This window comes from Microtus ochrogaster, linkage group LG9 (genome assembly GCF_000317375.1).
Source record: "Microtus ochrogaster isolate Prairie Vole_2 linkage group LG9, MicOch1.0, whole genome shotgun sequence".
In the NCBI taxonomy this organism is placed as follows: Eukaryota; Metazoa; Chordata; class Mammalia; order Rodentia; family Cricetidae; genus Microtus; species Microtus ochrogaster.
In genome coordinates this window covers 2,906,258-2,925,059 of record NC_022034.1, presented here as the reverse complement: position 1 = coordinate 2,925,059, position 18,802 = coordinate 2,906,258, and the positions used below count along the sequence as shown (strand labels likewise).

At 38.4% G+C, this 18,802-nt stretch overlaps 1 protein-coding gene across 1 annotated transcript in view; it reads left to right on the top strand.

Annotated features, from left to right (window-relative positions):
• Chd1 (chromodomain helicase DNA binding protein 1) overlaps positions 1–18,802 on the top strand; it is a 70,954-nt gene that overhangs the window by 10,804 nt on the left and 41,348 nt on the right. The window contains exons 3-13 of the mRNA XM_026787491.1: positions 6,295–6,496; positions 7,397–7,510; positions 9,527–9,591; positions 11,893–12,042; positions 12,165–12,433; positions 13,279–13,504; positions 13,969–14,069; positions 14,414–14,592; positions 15,713–15,840; positions 16,889–17,105; positions 18,513–18,602. Coding sequence (XP_026643292.1) covers positions 6,295–6,496; positions 7,397–7,510; positions 9,527–9,591; positions 11,893–12,042; positions 12,165–12,433; positions 13,279–13,504; positions 13,969–14,069; positions 14,414–14,592; positions 15,713–15,840; positions 16,889–17,105; positions 18,513–18,602 — 1,741 coding nt within the window. The remainder of the gene's footprint in view (positions 1–6,294; positions 6,497–7,396; positions 7,511–9,526; positions 9,592–11,892; positions 12,043–12,164; positions 12,434–13,278; positions 13,505–13,968; positions 14,070–14,413; positions 14,593–15,712; positions 15,841–16,888; positions 17,106–18,512; positions 18,603–18,802) is intronic.

Here is an 18,802-nt window from a genome sequence, read left to right as displayed (position 1 = left end):
GGAACTAGCTCTTGTAGACCAGGCTGGCCTCGAACTCCCAGAGATCCGCCTGCCTCTGCCTCCCGAGTGCTGGGATTAAAGGCGTGCGCCACCACCGCCCGGCTAAGAGGTGCTATTTTCTAATAAAGAAAATATATTGGACTTTTAGTTTTGGAGTCTTATACCCTGAGATTTATACCTTGTTACGCTGTTTTTTGTGTGACTTAGTTTGAATGAGGGAATGGGAAAAAAGGAAACTAAACATTATTTTAATGTAAAGACATTATGATTTAACCTGCACAAAATATTGTGGGAGGCTGAAATAGAGCAGTGACCTATATCTGGGGCAGTGTGGGTGACTGCAGAAAAGATGGGATACTATTGTATAGTCTTTGAAGAGGAAGCATTTGCAGAAATGGAAAAGTATAAAGATAAAAATAGATACCCATCCTGCCCCCTCCCCCCCCCTCTGAGACTGGGTCTTAGAACTTGCTGTCTTGATACTTGCTTTGTAGACCACCAGGCTGGCCTCAGAGTCACTGAGGTCTGCTGTTTCTGCCTCCCAGAGAGCTCTTAATTTCCCTCTCTCTCTGTTACGTTTGCCCTGGTTTCCTGCTTCTCCCTGCTCTAGTTCATGTCTCAGGAATTTTAGCTGATTTGTTAGACATGCACAAAGTTTTTGTTCCTTGTAGAAACCCTTGCTCAGTAATTGTTAGTTGAGGAGGTAAACAAGTGAGATCAAATTAATAATTGTACAAAACCTTTTAAATGTCTGTGCATTCTACGAACTGCAGTGTATTAGAGACCACCCAAGCCCAGGGCCTCAAATACAAATCTTTTCACTGTCAGGAGGGTGTGTGCTACCCTTGGATGTTATGGGTTCCATTAGCATGGATACCTGCTCTTCCTTCCGTTTGTCCTGGCTGGTGGGACAGCTGAGAAGAAATTAGGGTGATGGTGCAGACCCTACATACATGACTTGTTTCTGCCATCTCCTGCATGCTGTAGTCTGTTCAGATGGCCACCACTAGCTAAAGACACAATGGATTCCTTTCTTGTCCTTTTCTTTTGCATGGCATCGAGATTAAAGTAGTGCTAGAAGGCTGGAAGCAAGAACCAGAATTTAGCACACTCTTCTTCCTGTGGACTAGTAAACAGTTACTTGATGTGTACAAGTATGGCTACTTATCAGGCATATGATTCTTTCTGTAATTCTTAGAATGATTGCCCTTTACCATGTGTCTAATAGCATGCAGTGAACCTAAATATTACCCTTTTTTTCTTTTGAAAGAAAAGAAACCTATAAGAACAACAACAAAAAACCCTTTTGTTTTTGATACCTAATCTTTTTCGATTCAGGGTCACCTGGTTTTGTGATCTCTCTCTGCAGCCTCTGAATTTTGAAACTGCATGGCTGCAGGAAAACCTTATGTGCGAAGGCCAACAGTAGATAAATGACATAGTAGTTTAATAAAATTCAAATAAGAAACTTTTGAATTAAGACTTTGAATAGTGGTCTAATACAGTGCTTAAATAGGAGCAGTGGCCACTCCTTTGCTGCTGTTGGGGACTCTTGCACACTCCTTTGTACTCTCCTCTGCTGCTGTTGGGGACTCTTGCACACCCCTTTCCCACTCTCCTTTGCTGCTGTTGGGGACTCTTGCACACCCCTTTCTACTCTCCTCTGCTGCTGTTGGGGACTCTCGCCACGCCCCCTTCCTACTGTCACACTGTGATGTTTGTTGGCATTTTAAGTGAGGAGGCTGCTTGTTTGTTTCCGGCCACCTGGCATCTCAGACCCTAAATACATTATTTTAAACACTGCTTGGTCCATTAGCTCTAGCTTCTTATTAACTGACATTTATATCTTAATTTAACCCATTTCTAGTAATCTGTGTATCACCAGGTGGCTGTGACTACCTGGTAAAGTTCCCAGCGTCTGTCTCGGGGGCAGGGTGGGGCTGCTCCATGGCTTCTCTCTGACTCCACCTGCTTTCTCCCAGCATTCAGTTTAGTTTTCGCTGCCTAGCTAAGTTCTACCCTGCTATAGATCCAAAGTAGTCCTTTAATAATCAACAGTATTCACAGCATATAGAGGGGAATCCCACATCCCCAGAGTTTCTTATGATCAGGTTTCTTTTTCTGTTTGTTGATGTGTTGGAAATCTAATAGCTGTTATTGTTATTCCCCAACACCAGGATTTTCTTCTCTCTGTGTGTAGCTTTGGCTGTCCTGAACTCACTCTGTAGACCAAGCTGGTGTGAATTCTGTCTGCCTCTGCCTCTACCAGTCAGTGCTAACATTGAGGTAATTCGTTATTTTTCATGTGCTAAAGATGAATTTTATATTCTTTATTTCAGAGGACTGATTTGAATGGAAAGTATAGAGAAAGGGTTATCATTCTGCCATGGTGGACTGAACTCATGTGAATGTTGACTCTTGGTTACTCCCCTTAAATATGTGAAAATAAAATAGACCAATGTATAACTGAACTTGAAAGAACTTAGATGTGCTGGAAACACAGGGGAATGCAAAGCCAGAGCCAGAAGGAGAGCGCTCTGAGCAAACCTGGTAGCCTGTAGGATATTTGGAGGGTCACAGAACTGTAGAATAGGACTGGGTTGGGTTTAGAACTGAGAATCTTACTGTACAAAAATTAAAGAAAATAATTTTCTCCTTAAAGAAACAGGAAGGATTGTCTCCTATGAAAAAGGTGTATGAAAACTTGTGTGTGCTTTCAAGATTTTGTGTTGTTATTGTTGTAGAGGTATAGTATTAGCAGTGCGTTAATTCATAAAATATCCCTAGTCTGGTAGGTAGGGTGCTTAAAAGTAGGACTGTATTTGCTAAGCCAGCACTGTCCTGGTATGTTAGTCGTGTGGGGAGTGCAGGGTGAAGTGCAGGCTGGAGCAGTAGCTTTCTAGGCAGAAGGGTAGACTGGCTAAGAGGTATGGAAAAAGGCATGCAGGTCAAGAGCTGAAGGAAGGTAGGTTTTTAAATTGCAAAGCAGAGAGAGAATGAGTTTAGATTCAGTGGGATAAATAGGACAACAAAGCTCGCATTTTAGACTTTTTAGCCAAGCAGTAAACATAAGCCTTTCACACCTTCAAGTGTGGGATGGATCCCAGGCACCCACAGTATAGAACTGGAGTGGAATGTCCATCTTGATGAAGGATAGAATTTGAAAACCATTTTTGTCAGGCAATTCATAGATGCAGAATCATAAAATTTTACTTATTGAATTCATGAGGATTTAATCAGGGAATATAGCCACACAGAACTCTTTGAAAAAGTTAATATTAAAATAAATTAAAATGATTTTAGTGTCTTTGTTAATAGAATGTTAATCTTTTTTCTTAGTGCTCAAGCTGACAGCGTTGACTGTTTCAGTGTTCTAGGGGATGCTGGAAGAGAATTGGTCTTTGATGGGAATGTTGAGCATCTTACTCTTCTGCTCTGGCTACAAACTTTTATATTTTATTTATTTAAGATTTACTTTGACTTTTACTTCTGAAAAACCATACTACTTTTTACACAGTGAGATTTACTTTTTAATTGACATAAAATAATAAATCTTTTCTCACATTTTCATACATTGTTTTTGTTGACCACACCTTGCTTCTGCTACCACTCCTATAATACAATCCCCATTCTATTTTCATGCCACATGTATACTGTTACACTCTCTCCCCACTCCCACGATTGCTTTTCTAGACCTGCTGTCTACTCCTATACTTACCCACGCACATTTGCACGTACAAAAATTAAAATATGTGGTATTTGTCCTTTTGTGTCTATTATTTGACAGTATAATTTCCAGTTCCACCCATTTTCCTGCAGATATTATTCTGTATGTATGTTCCACATTGCCTTATTCATTTGTGAGTTAATTAACGCTCATTAGACCACTTCCATTTCCTACATAGTGAGTATAGTGCATTAGTAATTGGATGTACAGGCACCTACAGATGAGAGCCGAGGACTGGGTTAGCCACATTGAAGGAAAGTCATAAAATCCCAAATAATGAGCCTCTTTTCATTGAGTCACCTGCACTGGGCAGCCTCCTGGGAAGAGCAGCCCCACATTTCTGTTGTCTTGGGTTCATACTTAGTTCCAGGGACTTTGTGCTGTGGTGTCTGTCTGTCTCTCTGTAATTTGGAAATAGGTTATGAGAATCTTGCCTCTTGCACATTAACTTAGTATACCCTTTCTAAGATTGAGGTGGTTTTTTTTGACCTAAACCCATGAGTCAGCATGCTCAGGACGTTTCCATTTCTGTTCCGTTTTGGTCAGTCACCCCGGTCGTTAGTATGCAGACTAAGGTCACATACAGTGGGCTATGTGTCTTTATCTCTTTTAGTCTGGAACAGCTGTTTGTTAAATTGTCTTTGAGTACTACACATCAGTCACTTAATATAGTATATATTTCGGTTTGTATTTGTTTGATGTGCACTTTTAATTAAGTTCAAGTTATGCATCCTTCAAATGATAGTCTGTCTGCCCCTGTAGTGTAAAGTGTATCATTATCACTATGTTCTGTAGTTACCTTATTGTGCAGTTGGCCACCAGAATTCCTCCCCATACTGGCACAGTCTTTATTCCACTGAAGAACAATTCAGTATGCTACTTCGGACTTTGATACCAAAGTTCAATGCTTGTAAGCATGCACCATGACTTGAGCAGGAAGAGGACTCCTGTTAGAGCCTCTGCCCTAAATTCCATCACCCGTCCACTGTTTTCATTATGGAGACAGTATGTTAGGTCTCAAATTGTCACCAAGGATGTCACTCAACTTCTGATCTCCTACCTCCTCCACCTCCTTAGTATTTACAGGCAGGCTTCACTTGCCCAGTTTTATTACTGGCATCAAACTCAGGGCTCTTATATGTTAGGGAAGCACATTTTATGCTGTGTGCTTTAGTGAAGATAAGCACCCCAAAGAGTAACAATCTAAGACCTTTCCTATTGGTTTTTTTTTCCTGTGAAGAATAAATTTAACAGTACTTTTTATTAAGCATTCTTAATTGCTTTACCAAACCTGACCATGTCTAGATCAGCTGTTATAAACATGTAAACGTAGCACAGGAACAAGCTTATCTGCTTACATAGCCACCTCAAGGTAGAAGTCTTTGGATGGTAAAAACTTTGTGCCATTTCAGTCTCTCTGGTTCTGCCATATGGGTCAGTAAAGTTACTTGAATTAATGATTTTTCTTATCTGGTGAGTTAATAGAGAAATAAAATGGTCAGGAAAAAAATTTCTCTAATGGAATTGCTAAGTTTGTCTCAAGTAAGTGATATCTGGGGGTCTTGGAACTGTATGTTTTGGGGAGGGAAATAATGGTGGGAAGGGTGGGGATGGAGAGAAGAGAGCAGTTCTGTGGGAGCGTCACAACCATGAGTCTGACTGGAGGCAGAGCTCTGCTTTGTGTTTTTATGAAATAAAATTCTGCTACATTTTCCAAAGCAGCAGATATATTTGTTAATCTTTAGCATGCTTTTAATTTGTAGAATAAAAATCCTTTCTGGAAACTTATTATTCTGTTTTACAAGTCTATTATAGGTCCTTCTGGAGAAATAGTTTTAATATAGTCTGTCAATAAGTTGTGCCATCTGGTGGTATTTTTGAAAATTACAGAAGGCAGGAAGCAAGCACCTTCTACCTCAGCCTCCCAAGTGCATTACACATTGACAGAAATAATCTTTTTACTTCTTTTCAAGTAAAAACCAGAAATGAGTTTATCTTCTAGCTACTGTAGTAAGCATTCCCAACACATTTATTAATTTCTTTATATAGTTCCTAACTTAAACTGTTAGGGCTAGTCTGTTTGTCTGTCGGTCTGTCTCTCTCTCTAGTCATTTATTTATTTGGCTAGCTAGCTTTTATGCATAGTGTTCTGACTGCATGTATGCCAACAGGCCAAAAGAGGGCATCAGATCTCTTTGCAGATGGTTGTAAGCCACCATGTGATTGCTGGGAATTGAACTCAGGACCTCTGGAAGAATGGCCAGTGGTCTTAACTGCTGAGCCATCTCTCCAGGCACAGGGCTAGTCTCTTAAAGGGGCTTCGCACTATTACTTAAACATCTTGTCTTCCTAGTTTCTAGCTCAGGATCCTGTACTTGGTAGGCCTGGCACATTATATTTGAGAGAGATTATAATCTTACAGATATGTATGTCTGTTGCTCTAAATGGACATGCCCCTTTGCATTGGGCCACAGATAATTGGAGTATTAAACTGTATGTGTAGCTTTCTGCTGAGAACTTAAATTCCTGTTGAATTTTGCTTCAAGTCTTCTATTTCCAACTTGTAGCCAGTCGGAAGATGATTCTGGGTCAGCATCAGGCTCTGGATCCGGCTCAAGTTCTGGCAGCAGCAGTGGTGGAAGCAGCAGCCAATCTGGGAGCAGCGACTCTGATTCTGGTTCTGACTCAGGAAGTCAGTCAGAGTCTGAGTCAGATACATCCCAAGAGAACAAAGTCCAAGCAAAACCACCAAAAGTCGATGGAGCTGAGGTAATTCAGTGTAAAGTAGGGTTCTTTTATTACTTTGGAAAAACTTACGCAGTTGACATCACAAGTAGAGTTTTGAGGAAAAAATAGACAGATTTATTTCTCATGAATCAGAAGCTGTGGCCATATACCTTAACTAACTGGCTTAAAAGAGAAGCAGATGGCTATAAAATACCTGCATACAAGAGGGAAGCCTCGTCTGCCTCTTTAAGACAGAAGTTAAATTTTGTAGCTGGAAAGAGTCATGGACTGAGAGTGCAGCTCAGTAGTACAACCCTTGCCTGACATGCAGAAAACTGTGGATTGGTTTCTAGCAGCACAGACACCAAGGGTGGAAACTGCGTTCTTGGACAGATGTCTAGTCAGGGGAGGCCCCGACAGTTACTGGAAGGCTAGGGTGAGGTTGGGAACAAGTGTATGGATAACTAACGTGTCCATCTTCATGGCAGTGCATGCTGGTGCTCAGTACCAGTCCTGAAGAGCTAAGATGCTTGGGCCGGAAATTTAAATCATGTGCATCTTTGTGGATGGGGAGTTCCCAGTCTACCATCACCCCCAAAACTGCTCAGCGACGTGGTTTATATTTTGTCTTTGGCTTTTCACCTTCATCTAACACAGGCGAACATAGGTAACCACACAGTGATTGAGAGTGATAGAGCACATTACCACTTAGTTTTGGAAAATAACATTTGGAGCACCAAGAGCATGATGATTACTATATACAGAATCAACATGCCATACATTTCTCATATTCACTTGGAGCCCTGCATTTTCTTTCATTGTTTTGCAGGAACACTGCATTTATATAATGAGTGAGGAAAATAATTTAGTTTGGGGGTGTAAATGTTTGAACTATAGTTTTCACTACATTTCAGTTCTCCCTGGTTTGTGTTTCTGGTACAGTTTTGGAAATCTAACCCTAGTATTCTGGCTGTTCAGAGATCGGCAATGCTTAAGAAGCAGCTGCCGCAGCCGCAGCCACCACATCCAGCTTCATCTAACAGTGGATCAGAAGAGGTGAGTTCACTGCCAGCTGCTGCTGAGAAGTAGACACAGCCGCTCACTAAATACAGGTGCTGTGCATGAATAGGAGGGTCCTGTGTTTAGTTACAGTGTCATGGATTGGAGCGTACAGACATCTTTTTCTTTTATACCAATATTTTTACTTTTAGAGATTAATCAGAAATAATTAATGGGACCTTTATGTGCATTTGCTCATCATAGCAAAACAAAATAGTTAGGTTTGGTGGTACCAGCTTGCTGTCCCAGCTCTCAAGAGGGTGAAGCAAGGTAGATTCTAAGTTAAGAGTTCACTGGCATATGAGCTTGAGACCAACCTACCATAACTAGAAAAATACTCTTTCAGGTTAAAAACTAAATAAACAAAAGCTGAAATTTCAAGAAATATTAAGTAGAGTGAATTGGCATGGTGGTGTGTATCTGTAATCTTAGAATTTGCGAGGCTGAAGCAAAAGGATCATGACTTGGAGGCCTTTTAGCATCCCATTCCCAATATTGTACCCATATGTACAGCCACGCGTATTTCAGTGCATAAAGACATACTAATTCTGTACAAAATATGAGCTTGGATTTGTTTTCGTTTACTTTCTAGTACTATGATAAACACTGACCACGAGCCGCTTGGGGAGAAAGGGTTTATTTCATCTTATACCTTACTGTCTGTCCTGAAGGGAAGTCAGGAGGGGAATGTGGAGGCAGGGACTGAAGCAGAGGCCATGGAGGATGCTGCTTACTGGGTTGCTCTTTAGGTTGATAGCACATGTTCCTAGACTAGTCCTACCATATCAGTTACTCGCCTGTAAGCAATCTGATGGAAGTGTTCTTTTCTGAATTGACTCTAGTTTGTGACCAGTGCACCTCTGTACCCATTCACATGGTGTCTTGATCTGAAGAATTCCCAGTTGGTTTGTGTTGTTAGAATTTATTAATATTTAGTCTATATACAATATAGTACTATGTACATATCCTACTGTGGATTACTTTACTTTCTGTCAGTGTATGTATTTGTATGTCTGGTGTCAATACACTTCTTAAATTTTATTTATTTATTTATTTATTTATTTTACAAGATTTTTCCCATTGCTAGGCCTTGTGCATGGGGCAGTACTCTATTGACTGTCACCACATCCCATCCTCTGACATTCAGTGAGTGCACATACTGTATTAGACAAAGGGTCTTGGAATGCCTGTTGCTTCACATTCAAAACCTTTGTGTTGGGAACATTCTAAACCTTTTCTATTGGCTACTTTAAAATTACTGATTATCATGAACTGTAGCTATCCTGCTGTGCAGGACAGCATCAAATTCTTCTTACACAGTTGCACCCTGTACCCATTAACCATCTTTTCAGCCCTCCTTGGCCCCTCTTAGGCTCTGAAACCACTTATTTTCTTTTTTTACTTCTCTGAAAGCAGCTTTTTAGCTTTTGTATGTGAGAACCTTATTTCACTTCAGCTGATGCTCTCCGTCTTCATCTATGTTGGCTGCAAATGACTGCATTTCCTTATTTTGTGTGACTAAATAGTATTTCATTGTGTGTACATACCAAATTTTTTCATTTGTTTATCAATGGTTACATTTTATTTCATATTGGCTACTGAGTAACCCCAAATTATTGAAATATTATATTAAGATAATAGACTTTAAAAGAATAAACATGTTTTTATGTATTGACAAGAATACTTGAATGTTTCTTCAAATACATTTAAGAAAAAAAATCAATTCAAGATTTTATTGACTCTGTAATCTGCAATAGTAGTAAATGATGTCTAGGATACTAGGTCTGAATCTTTACAAAATAGCGATGTTATTTTACGTTCTCAATTTCACTGTCTTAATTTGTAATAAAGATGCTTTTAATTACTTTAAGCTAATAAAATAAAACAACATGGAACAAAAAGAAGGCTTTACAGGTATTAGCACAATGAATGTCTAACTAGCATAGCAAGTGAAACTGCTAACTTGGTTAGATTAGAGTGTGAGTAACTGCCACTGCCCTTGTTTCTCTGTAGGATTCCTCTAGCAGTGAAGACTCGGATGGCTCCTCCAGTGAGGTGAAGAGGAAAAAACATAAGGAGTATGTGACTTTGTTCAATTGGGAAATGCTATGGTGTTGTATTTCTTCTTCGTAAATTTTCTTTCCAAAAGTAGTTTCTAAAATTCTTAGCTCATGGTATTTTTGAAGTTAATTTAGTCCACCGCCTAAACATTTGCTTTCTGTAACCATTTGAGGTCTATTTTATACCAGTTCTTTTATTGTTGTAACCTATCCATCCCTATATATTTGTAGATTAAAGATCAACTTTAAGTTATCAAAATACTACTTTCCAAATATTTCTAAACTTGGGAGGAAAGCACATAAGATTGTAGGATGATGGATTGATGTGGTTGTGGTGTGAATTATTACCCATACATTTCATCTACACTTGAATTCACTTCCTTCTGCAGCACCCACTTAGAAAGTCGTTATAACTGCCTTTGCCCCAGTCCCGCAAGTTATAAGATTACAGACATATACTACCATGCCAGTTCATCCTGTTTACTATTTCTCACAGTGTTTGAATGTTTATAATGTTAAGATTCATACTTAGTTTATGGAAATTCTGTTTTTGTGTCTTTGGATCTCTTCTGTTTCTCTCTCCGTCTCATAGGCATGCCCAATACTAGGTGTATTTTGTATAATGTAGTTTGTGTTTTATCTTTGTTTTGATGTGTGCATTGTATCTGATTTCCCTGATCTGTTTTATGGATTTGTGTGATCAAACACGAGGCTGCACACATGCCAGAAGAGCGTTGAGCTGCCCTGAGTTCGGGTTTTCAGTGAAAACTCTGATGTACTCTCAACTCTGGTGCCTTCTCGCCTGCTTAAATCTTTTGTCGAGCTGTTCATTTTGCAATTAGCATGGATTTGAGCCCATAATAACAGTAATTTGGGCTGATGTGTGATCTTGATTGAGTATAAAAATTGTTTCCATGTGTCCTACATAAGGCTCCTTTTAGGATCCATGCTCTTAAAAAGACCCAAAGATCAAAATAATTGGCTTCTATGTTGCTTCATGGTCTGATGTTATGTGTGTCTGGTCATAGTCACAATTTATGTAGCGTATATCAAGCAGTGGAACAAAAACATTCCCTGAATTAGGGTACAGTACAGGTTGTATATTGTTACCATATGCTTGTGGCCAGAGAGGTTTGAGGTTTTAGAATTTAGCAAATTTAGTAGTGTTTGCATATCCTTTACCTCTTGGTTACCTGAAACCTAAACTTCAAACTCCTAAAATCTCAAATCTGAATCTTTTTAAAAGTTTCAAGATTTTAGATTTTCTTATTAAGGATGCCCAAGTATAAGAATCTAATATGTATCCTTCATCTGAGCTTTATATAATAATTGCAAAATATTACCAAGTAGTCCCAATATTTTTCTATGCATGTTGATTGAAAAGAAACTAAGTAGACTAAAATAGGAAAGATAAACGTTATTATTTGTTAAATATTGGTTGAGTTGTACTGTTGGGGTGGCTTAGTGTCTGTTTTATATTCTTCTATAATGAAGGTTTTTTTTCATAGAGAACACATACTATTATCTAAAAATCAGTTACGGACTAAAAGATGTCTCAGCAGTTAAGAGCCCTGGCTGCTTTTCCAGAGGACAATGGTTTTAGTTCCCAATAACCACCCATGTGGTGGCGAGCAGCAGTCTGCAGTTCCAGACTCAGGAATCTGACATGCCATTCTGGCCTCTGGTGCACAGACATACATGCAGACAGAACGCCCATGCACATAAGAGGATAGGATTTTTTATTCTTTTCAGCCTGTAAGTCGTTTGTTGTGTTTAAGTTCACTGCAGTGCAGGCTACTCTTCTGGAGAAGGGTCATCCCGTGTGTGGGTGCTCAAAGTTCTAATTCCCTCGTGTGCAGACAAAACAAAGCACTGCAGGTGTGGGCTCCACTGAGCCGCCCCGTGATGCAGGTGGCGAATGCAGCGCAGCGTGACTGGATGGCCTAGACCTCACCGTGCTGAGCCACTGCTGCTGCACAGGAAGGATGTGCTTTTTAGAAATTACAGTCTCTGAAAAATCAAAATGAGAGGGGCTAGAATCCCTTTTGTTGTTTAAAGAACAGTATAGTATACAAACTTGTAACTGTTCATGTAGTATTCTTTCATTTGAGGTTTAAATGAAGAGTAAAACTTTGTGGTGTTACAAGAGAAATCTTCACAAAGTACTTCTCATTGTTACTCTACTGGGATTTATTATTTTCCAGTGTGGCTCAAAGCAGTAGTTTTCTTTAGATTCAATGGAATAGAATTTAGTTTTGATCATGTTTGTATTTTAGTAATGTTATGATTAATACATAAATAAAAATGTTTTATGTACAGTGAAGATTGGCAGATGTCTGGCTCAGGATCCCCATCTCAGTCTGGTTCAGATTCAGAATCTGAAGACGAGAGAGAGAAAAGCAGCTGTGATGAAACAGAATCTGACTATGAGCCAAAAAACAAAGTCAAAAGCAGGAAACCTCAGAGCAGGTAAGAATAGTAGCCTGTCATTTAGAGAAGGGCTTCCTCTTTTTGTTTTTGGTATAGTTTCTTAAAATTTTTTTATGCTAGTGTTTCTGTAAACACTTGCTTTTCCTCTTTCCTTTCTCCAGATCTAAGTCAAAAAATGGAAAAAAAATTCTTGGACAAAAAAAGAGACAGATTGATTCGTCTGAAGATGAGGATGATGAGGATTATGATAATGATAAACGAAGCTCTCGCCGCCAAGCCACGGTCAATGTGAGCTACAAGGAAGATGAAGACATGAAAACAGACTCTGATGACCTGCTGGAAGTCTGTGGAGAGGATGTTCCTCAACCTGAGGAGGAGGAGTTTGAAACAATAGAAAGGTTTATGGATTGCAGATTTGGGAGGAGAGGAGGTATGGTTGCAAAAAGGTTTGCTTATGCAAATATTTACCAAAGGACAGTATTTCCTAAAGACTTTCTTGTGTGGAAAGCAAAGAAAGTGAATTTTCATCTATTTTATTTATTTGCTTCAAGTATACAATACATTGCTTGGCCCATGTGTCTTTGAAAATGTCCCTATTACACAGTCTTTGTTAGGTAGTGGGAAGATTTTTAACTTAATAGATTTATATTTTTCTTACGTTTTAAATCATTTATTTCTCTTTATATGCTTTCAACCTAAAGAAATTTTTTTTTGTTTTGGACAGTCTCCCCGTCCCCCACTGTCTTGAATATATATGGGCTTCTTATTACTTAATATAACTGGAAAGTAAAATAATTAAAATAGCAATTTGCAAATATTACTTACTGTATGTTAATGGGTGCGTTGTTGAGTATCTCGCTCTATTTTGAAAAATTGGTTTTTCTTAATTAAAAAAAATTGCATTTATTTAGTGTATGCGCATGTGTATGGGTCTGTGGTGCCCAGAGGACAACATGTATGAGTTGGTTCCTTCTGTCATGTGAGTCCTGGGGGTAGAACATTGGTTATCAAGCTTGAGAGCAAGAGCTTCTGCCTGAGGAGCCCCTGCTTTCCCTATTTTTAAAGCTCAAGAGAACGAAGAATTGAGCTAGATAAATCTTCACTTCAAAATGTTGAGTGTCCTTTATTTCTATGTGATATAATTTCCCATATTTTTTTTATATTTTAATAGTTTGTTTACCTAATGAGTAGTTTTATACACACACTCTTGAAACTTCGTATTTGAAAGAAAATGACCCTGTAACAGAATTACATGGATTTTTCTTTTGCCTTTAGCTACTGGTGCTACTACAACCATTTATGCTGTTGAAGCAGATGGTGACCCCAATGCAGGATTTGAAAAAAACAAAGAGCCAGGAGACATACAGTATTTAATTAAATGGAAAGGATGGTCACACATCCACAACACTTGGGAGACAGAAGAAACCCTCAAGCAGCAGAATGTTAGAGGGATGAAAAAATTGGATAATTATAAGAAAAAAGATCAGGAAACAAAAAGATGGTAAAAAAAATTTTTTTAAAATAGTTGAAGATTACAATTAACTAAGCTTTTTGGTATTAAGAAATATGTAACTAAGAATAAAATGACAGCCTGAAATATTTTATAGTCTTTATTATTTTATCTCAGGGTGAATGTTTTAGGAATATTCAGGTTTGAATTTGTCTTTTATAAGAATCACACAGTTTTATACTACTACGAATTTGTAAATTTGAAAACAAGTGATGTTGGTCAGGGCGTAAGCTTAGTATTAGAGTGCTTACCTATAGTGTGCCAGGCCCTGAGTTCATCCCTAAAGGAAAGAAACTACTAATAAAGTCTTTTGTCCCAGTTTTTGTGTCCTCATTGTTTAGACTTGGTTTACAGCATTAAAGGGCACAATGGGAACTTGTCTAAGAATAACTGTCAGCAAGATGAAGTTGTTTAGAGGAAAATCTGAAGTCTGTTGTTGCTTTAACATTTTTCAGGCTGAAAAATGCTTCTCCAGAAGATGTGGAATATTATAATTGTCAGCAAGAACTTACAGATGATCTACACAAACAGTATCAGATAGTGGAGCGTATAATTGGTTAGTAGTTAAATAAATTTGATAAATGTTATCTGTGTTTTTGAGATGGGATCTCATTATGTTGCCAATGATGGTCTCAATCTCAGAATTCTTGTACCTCAGCTTCTTGAGCAGCTGGGATTGCAAGTGTATACTCCCAAACCTGCCTTCAGACTTACCTGTGCTTGAAGTCATGTAAGCAAACATCAGAAGTTTACTGTTTACTCATAAAATGCAGTAGCTTGGTCTTACCAAAATAAAGTATTGCAATGTAGATGACTTAATTTTCATTCATGTAGCCTTTACTGAGTATGCCTCTCATGTAATTAAATATAAATACAATGAATACCTGATTCATCTCACAGCTCATTCCAATCAAAAATCAGCAGCTGGTCTTCCTGATTATTATTGCAAATGGCAGGGGCTTCCATACTCAGAGTGCAGCTGGGAGGATGGAGCTCTCATTTCCAAAAAGTTTCAGACGTGCATCGATGAATATTTTAGCAGGAATCAGTCAAAAACTACTCCTTTTAAAGATTGCAAAGTGAGTACTGACCTTTTTAATGAATGCGAATGTGTGTGTTACAAGCCTATATGGAGATATTCCTTTTAGAGAAACCGAGATTCCTCAAGTGACATTTGTTTAAAATATGATAAATGGTGGTAAGGATGATGTTGTGGGGAGGCTGAGCAGAGATCATTCCCCTTGACGTTGGAAGGGTATGTTTGGGTGCAAAGCAGCAAATCCTGCTCTGGGAAGCGAGCCTGGAGTTGCACATGCTCATGAGAAACTATCTAGGACTACCTTCCCGGGACTTTTGAAGCTTAAATAGTTTACATGAAAATTAGTGTTAGTTTAGTTTTAAGTTTACATAGTACTTTATTACATTGGAGCAATGGTGATGCATGAATGTGACATTCCTTCCTTGGCCTGTGTATATATGGGAACTGAATTCCCTTTGTAATTTTTTTGTTCCTAAAAAAAAAAAAACAGCAAAAAAAGGAAGGTGAAATATTTTACTTTGCATTCTTGCTGGAATCAGAGAGTAGCCATGTACAAATGAATTATCAGATACATACATATTTTTGTTCTGTTTGAGTACTGGCATTTCCAGGAGATGTGGAATATTATTGCCAGCAAGAATTTAGAGGTGAGCTGGGCAGTGGTGGCGCACACCTTTAAGCCCAGCACTCGGGAGGCAGAGGCAGGCGGATCTCTGTGAGTTCGAGTCAGCCTGGTCTACAAGAGCTAGTTCCAGACAGGCTCCAAAGCTATAGAGAAACCCTGTCTTAAAAAACCAAAAAGAAAAAAAAGAAGAAGTTAGAGGTGGTGTACACAAACGCTATCAGATAGTGGGGTGTATGATTGGTTAGTAGTAGATTTGATGAAACTGTTTTCTGATTTTTGAGCTGGATTCTGTTATCTTACCCATGTTCACCTGAGGATTCTCATGCCTCGTGTTTTGTCTCCTCTGTTGAGCAGGAGGGTTATGGGTGTATACCATTGTGCGTGACTCCCAGGCATTTTGAATCATGGAACCTCTGAAATGAATGATTTGAAATAAATGTTAATGCTTATGATGAAAGATAGGCATTTATCTCTTTTTGCATGATTTCTTATATTAAGTAATTCTACGTATTAATGATGTTTATTCTGATCAAAGGTATTGAAACAAAGACCAAGATTTGTAGCTCTGAAGAAGCAACCATCCTATATTGGAGGACATGAGGGTTTAGAATTGAGAGACTATCAGCTAAATGGTTTAAATTGGCTTGCTCACTCTTGGTGCAAGTAAGTATATTCTGAGTTATGTATTTACAATGAGAGAGTGAGACTTCCCCCTTCCATTTCTTTACAGGTTACCAGGTTCTTCCTTTAAAGGTTAACTCACTTGTCAGTGTTCTCCAATAACCACCTAGAGGCATCAGAGATTTCCACAGCCTGAAACACAGTAGCAAAGCAGGTCAATGAATACATTATGACTGTTGATAAGTTACTTTCTTCCTTTAATTTCTCAGTCTGTTTAAGGATGTCCTTTAGTTGTTTTTCCACGTTGGTTTTGAGGCAGGGTCTCATGGTCCTAGCCAAGGATGATCCTCCTGTTTCATCTCAGGTGCTAGGCCTGGACTATAGGGGTTCATCACCTGGATGTACATATAGATTGTTTCTGCTTAGTATCCTATGCCTCCTTCACAAGGCACAGAAAGCTGCAGTTGGTAAAGGCACAGGGAGCCAGTTCCCTTACTGATGTCGCATTGCACAGAGTTGGTAATGAGGAAGGACATGGGAGGTTTATTGGTGCACCAGAGAAACAGGAGGAGTAAGAATTATATGTTTTTATAAGTACATAATTTAGGGATAATTTCTGCTAATAAAGTCTGAGTTTAGCTTATTTGAAATGTTTTTATTCAACTGGAAAATTTGTTTATGTTTTCACCTACGCTCTTCCTGGAGTATTTCTTCATACCCTAGTTTTTTTCTAAGAACCACTCCGTTACCAACTCTCCCGTCTCCTGTTGCTCCTGTCTTGAGTACACACCTTTTTAGGTTCATTTTAGCTGTACTTTCACTTTGTTCTTCCTCAGTCTTTTCACTTCTAACATATCTGTGGTCTACTACTGCTAGAAGAATTGTAATATTGTCTTTTTAATGAGCTAAGAGTGTTAGTTATTCATTTTATGTTTCCTATAATGTTAGTGATACTTGTATTTATCATTGTATGTTGCTTATGGAGATGTTGCATAAAATACTTACTAGAGTTTCAGTGTACACGTCATATAACAGTTCTTTATTAATTTAGCCTTTGTGCATACACGGTTTTTTGTTTTTAACTTTGTAGAGGAAATAGTTGCATACTTGCTGATGAGATGGGACTTGGAAAGACGATACAGACGATCTCCTTCTTGAACTATTTGTTCCACGAGCACCAACTGTATGGCCCTTTTCTGTTAGTTGTGCCGCTCTCCACTCTCACCTCCTGGCAAAGAGAGATTCAGACATGGGCATCTCAGATGAATGCGGTGGTTTACTTAGGTGACATTAACAGCAGAAATATGGTAAGTTGTTTTCCCATAAGCTTAGGAGGATAGACATTTATCTTTGAGTATAAGTGTTTTATCATTTTATGTTTGGTCTCCATAGTTTTAATTCTAACATGTAATTTGCTACAAACAAGTGCCTATCACATGGCTAATTGGTTATAATAAAAATGAAGTTGTGGGGCTGTGAGATGCCAGGGGGTAAAGGTGATTGCCACCCAGCCTGACAGCACCCACGGGGCTAGAGGGCGACTCCCTTAAATTGTCCTCTGGCCTCCACACATCCAGCTGTACAAGCACAATAAATAAATACAGTGAATTTAAACATCATTCCTGGTTCAGGTATATATATATATTTATTTATTTGATATGCACTCTCTCTATACACAAACACACACAAAACTGTTATCTTTTTGTGAGGTCCAAGCTGTCTTTGAACTCCCAGTCCTTTGTCGTAGCGTCTCGTGCTCTAGCATTGTAGACCTGTGCCACATGCACACATGGACATTTGTGAATATATACAAATTACAGTTTTTTCTTGTGAAAAATTTCAAATATTGATGAATAGTTTGCAGGCTGCATTGAACATCCTATATGCCCATCTCAAGGTTTGCCATGGTAGCTGGTGCTGATCTTATTTCATCCTCCTCGCAGTTATGTCATATTTCATCCAAAATGTTTCTTGTCTTTGGTTATTTTTGCTTTTTGACTCTTTTGGGAGCCTGCCACGCAGCTCCCAGATAAATCACACGTAGCCTTCTCTTACTCACAAATGTCCAGTTTAGCTTGGCTTGTTAACTAGCCAACTTTTCTTAACTTATCCTGTCTATGTTTTGCCTCTGGACTTTTATCTTTCTCTTTTTCTGCATCCCTTTCTATACTTCTTACTCTGTGGCTGCTGTATAGCTGGGTGGCCGAACCTCCTCTTCATCCTGCTCTTTTATATTTTTCTTCCCAGATTTCTCTCTGCCTGCCAGCCCTGTCTTCCTTTCTCCTGTCTCACTATTGGCTGTTCAGTTCTTTATTAGACCATCAGGTGTTTTAGACAGGCAGAGTAACAGAGCTTCACAGAGTTAAACAGATGCAACAGGAAAGATTGCAGCACATCTTTGCATCATTAAATGTTCCACAGCACAAACAAATGTAACACATATGAAAATAATATTCTGTAATATTTACTAAGTGAGTTGTTTCACCAAATGTGAGAACTTTACTTTAGTGAAGGGAATGTAATAAAATTAGATTTGCTCCATTTAATAAAAGATTTTAGTTCAGCATACCTAATGTTGGCTTTTATAAATAGTTACTTTTATTACATATATCTTTTTGTGTGTATTTTAAATGACTTAATTCATTTTAGATATTAAGTAGAAATACAATTCACTTGATGATTCTCTTATATTTGTCCTTAAAATTTCATAATAGATAAGAACTCATGAATGGATGCATCCCCAGACCAAACGATTAAAATTTAATATACTTTTAACAACCTATGAAATTTTATTGAAGGATAAGGTATGTATTACTTGTGTTAGTATTTTATGTTTAGTGACATTTTTCCTGTATCATGTTTTGTGGTCAGAATGAAAGGTTATTTAAGTCTTAGAGCAGGTCTGGAAACTGTAACCTTGGGGCTTTTATTTTTTAAATGACCCTTGAGCTGAGAATGAGTTTTACATTTTTTTTTTTTTTTTTGGTTTTTTGAGACAGGGTTT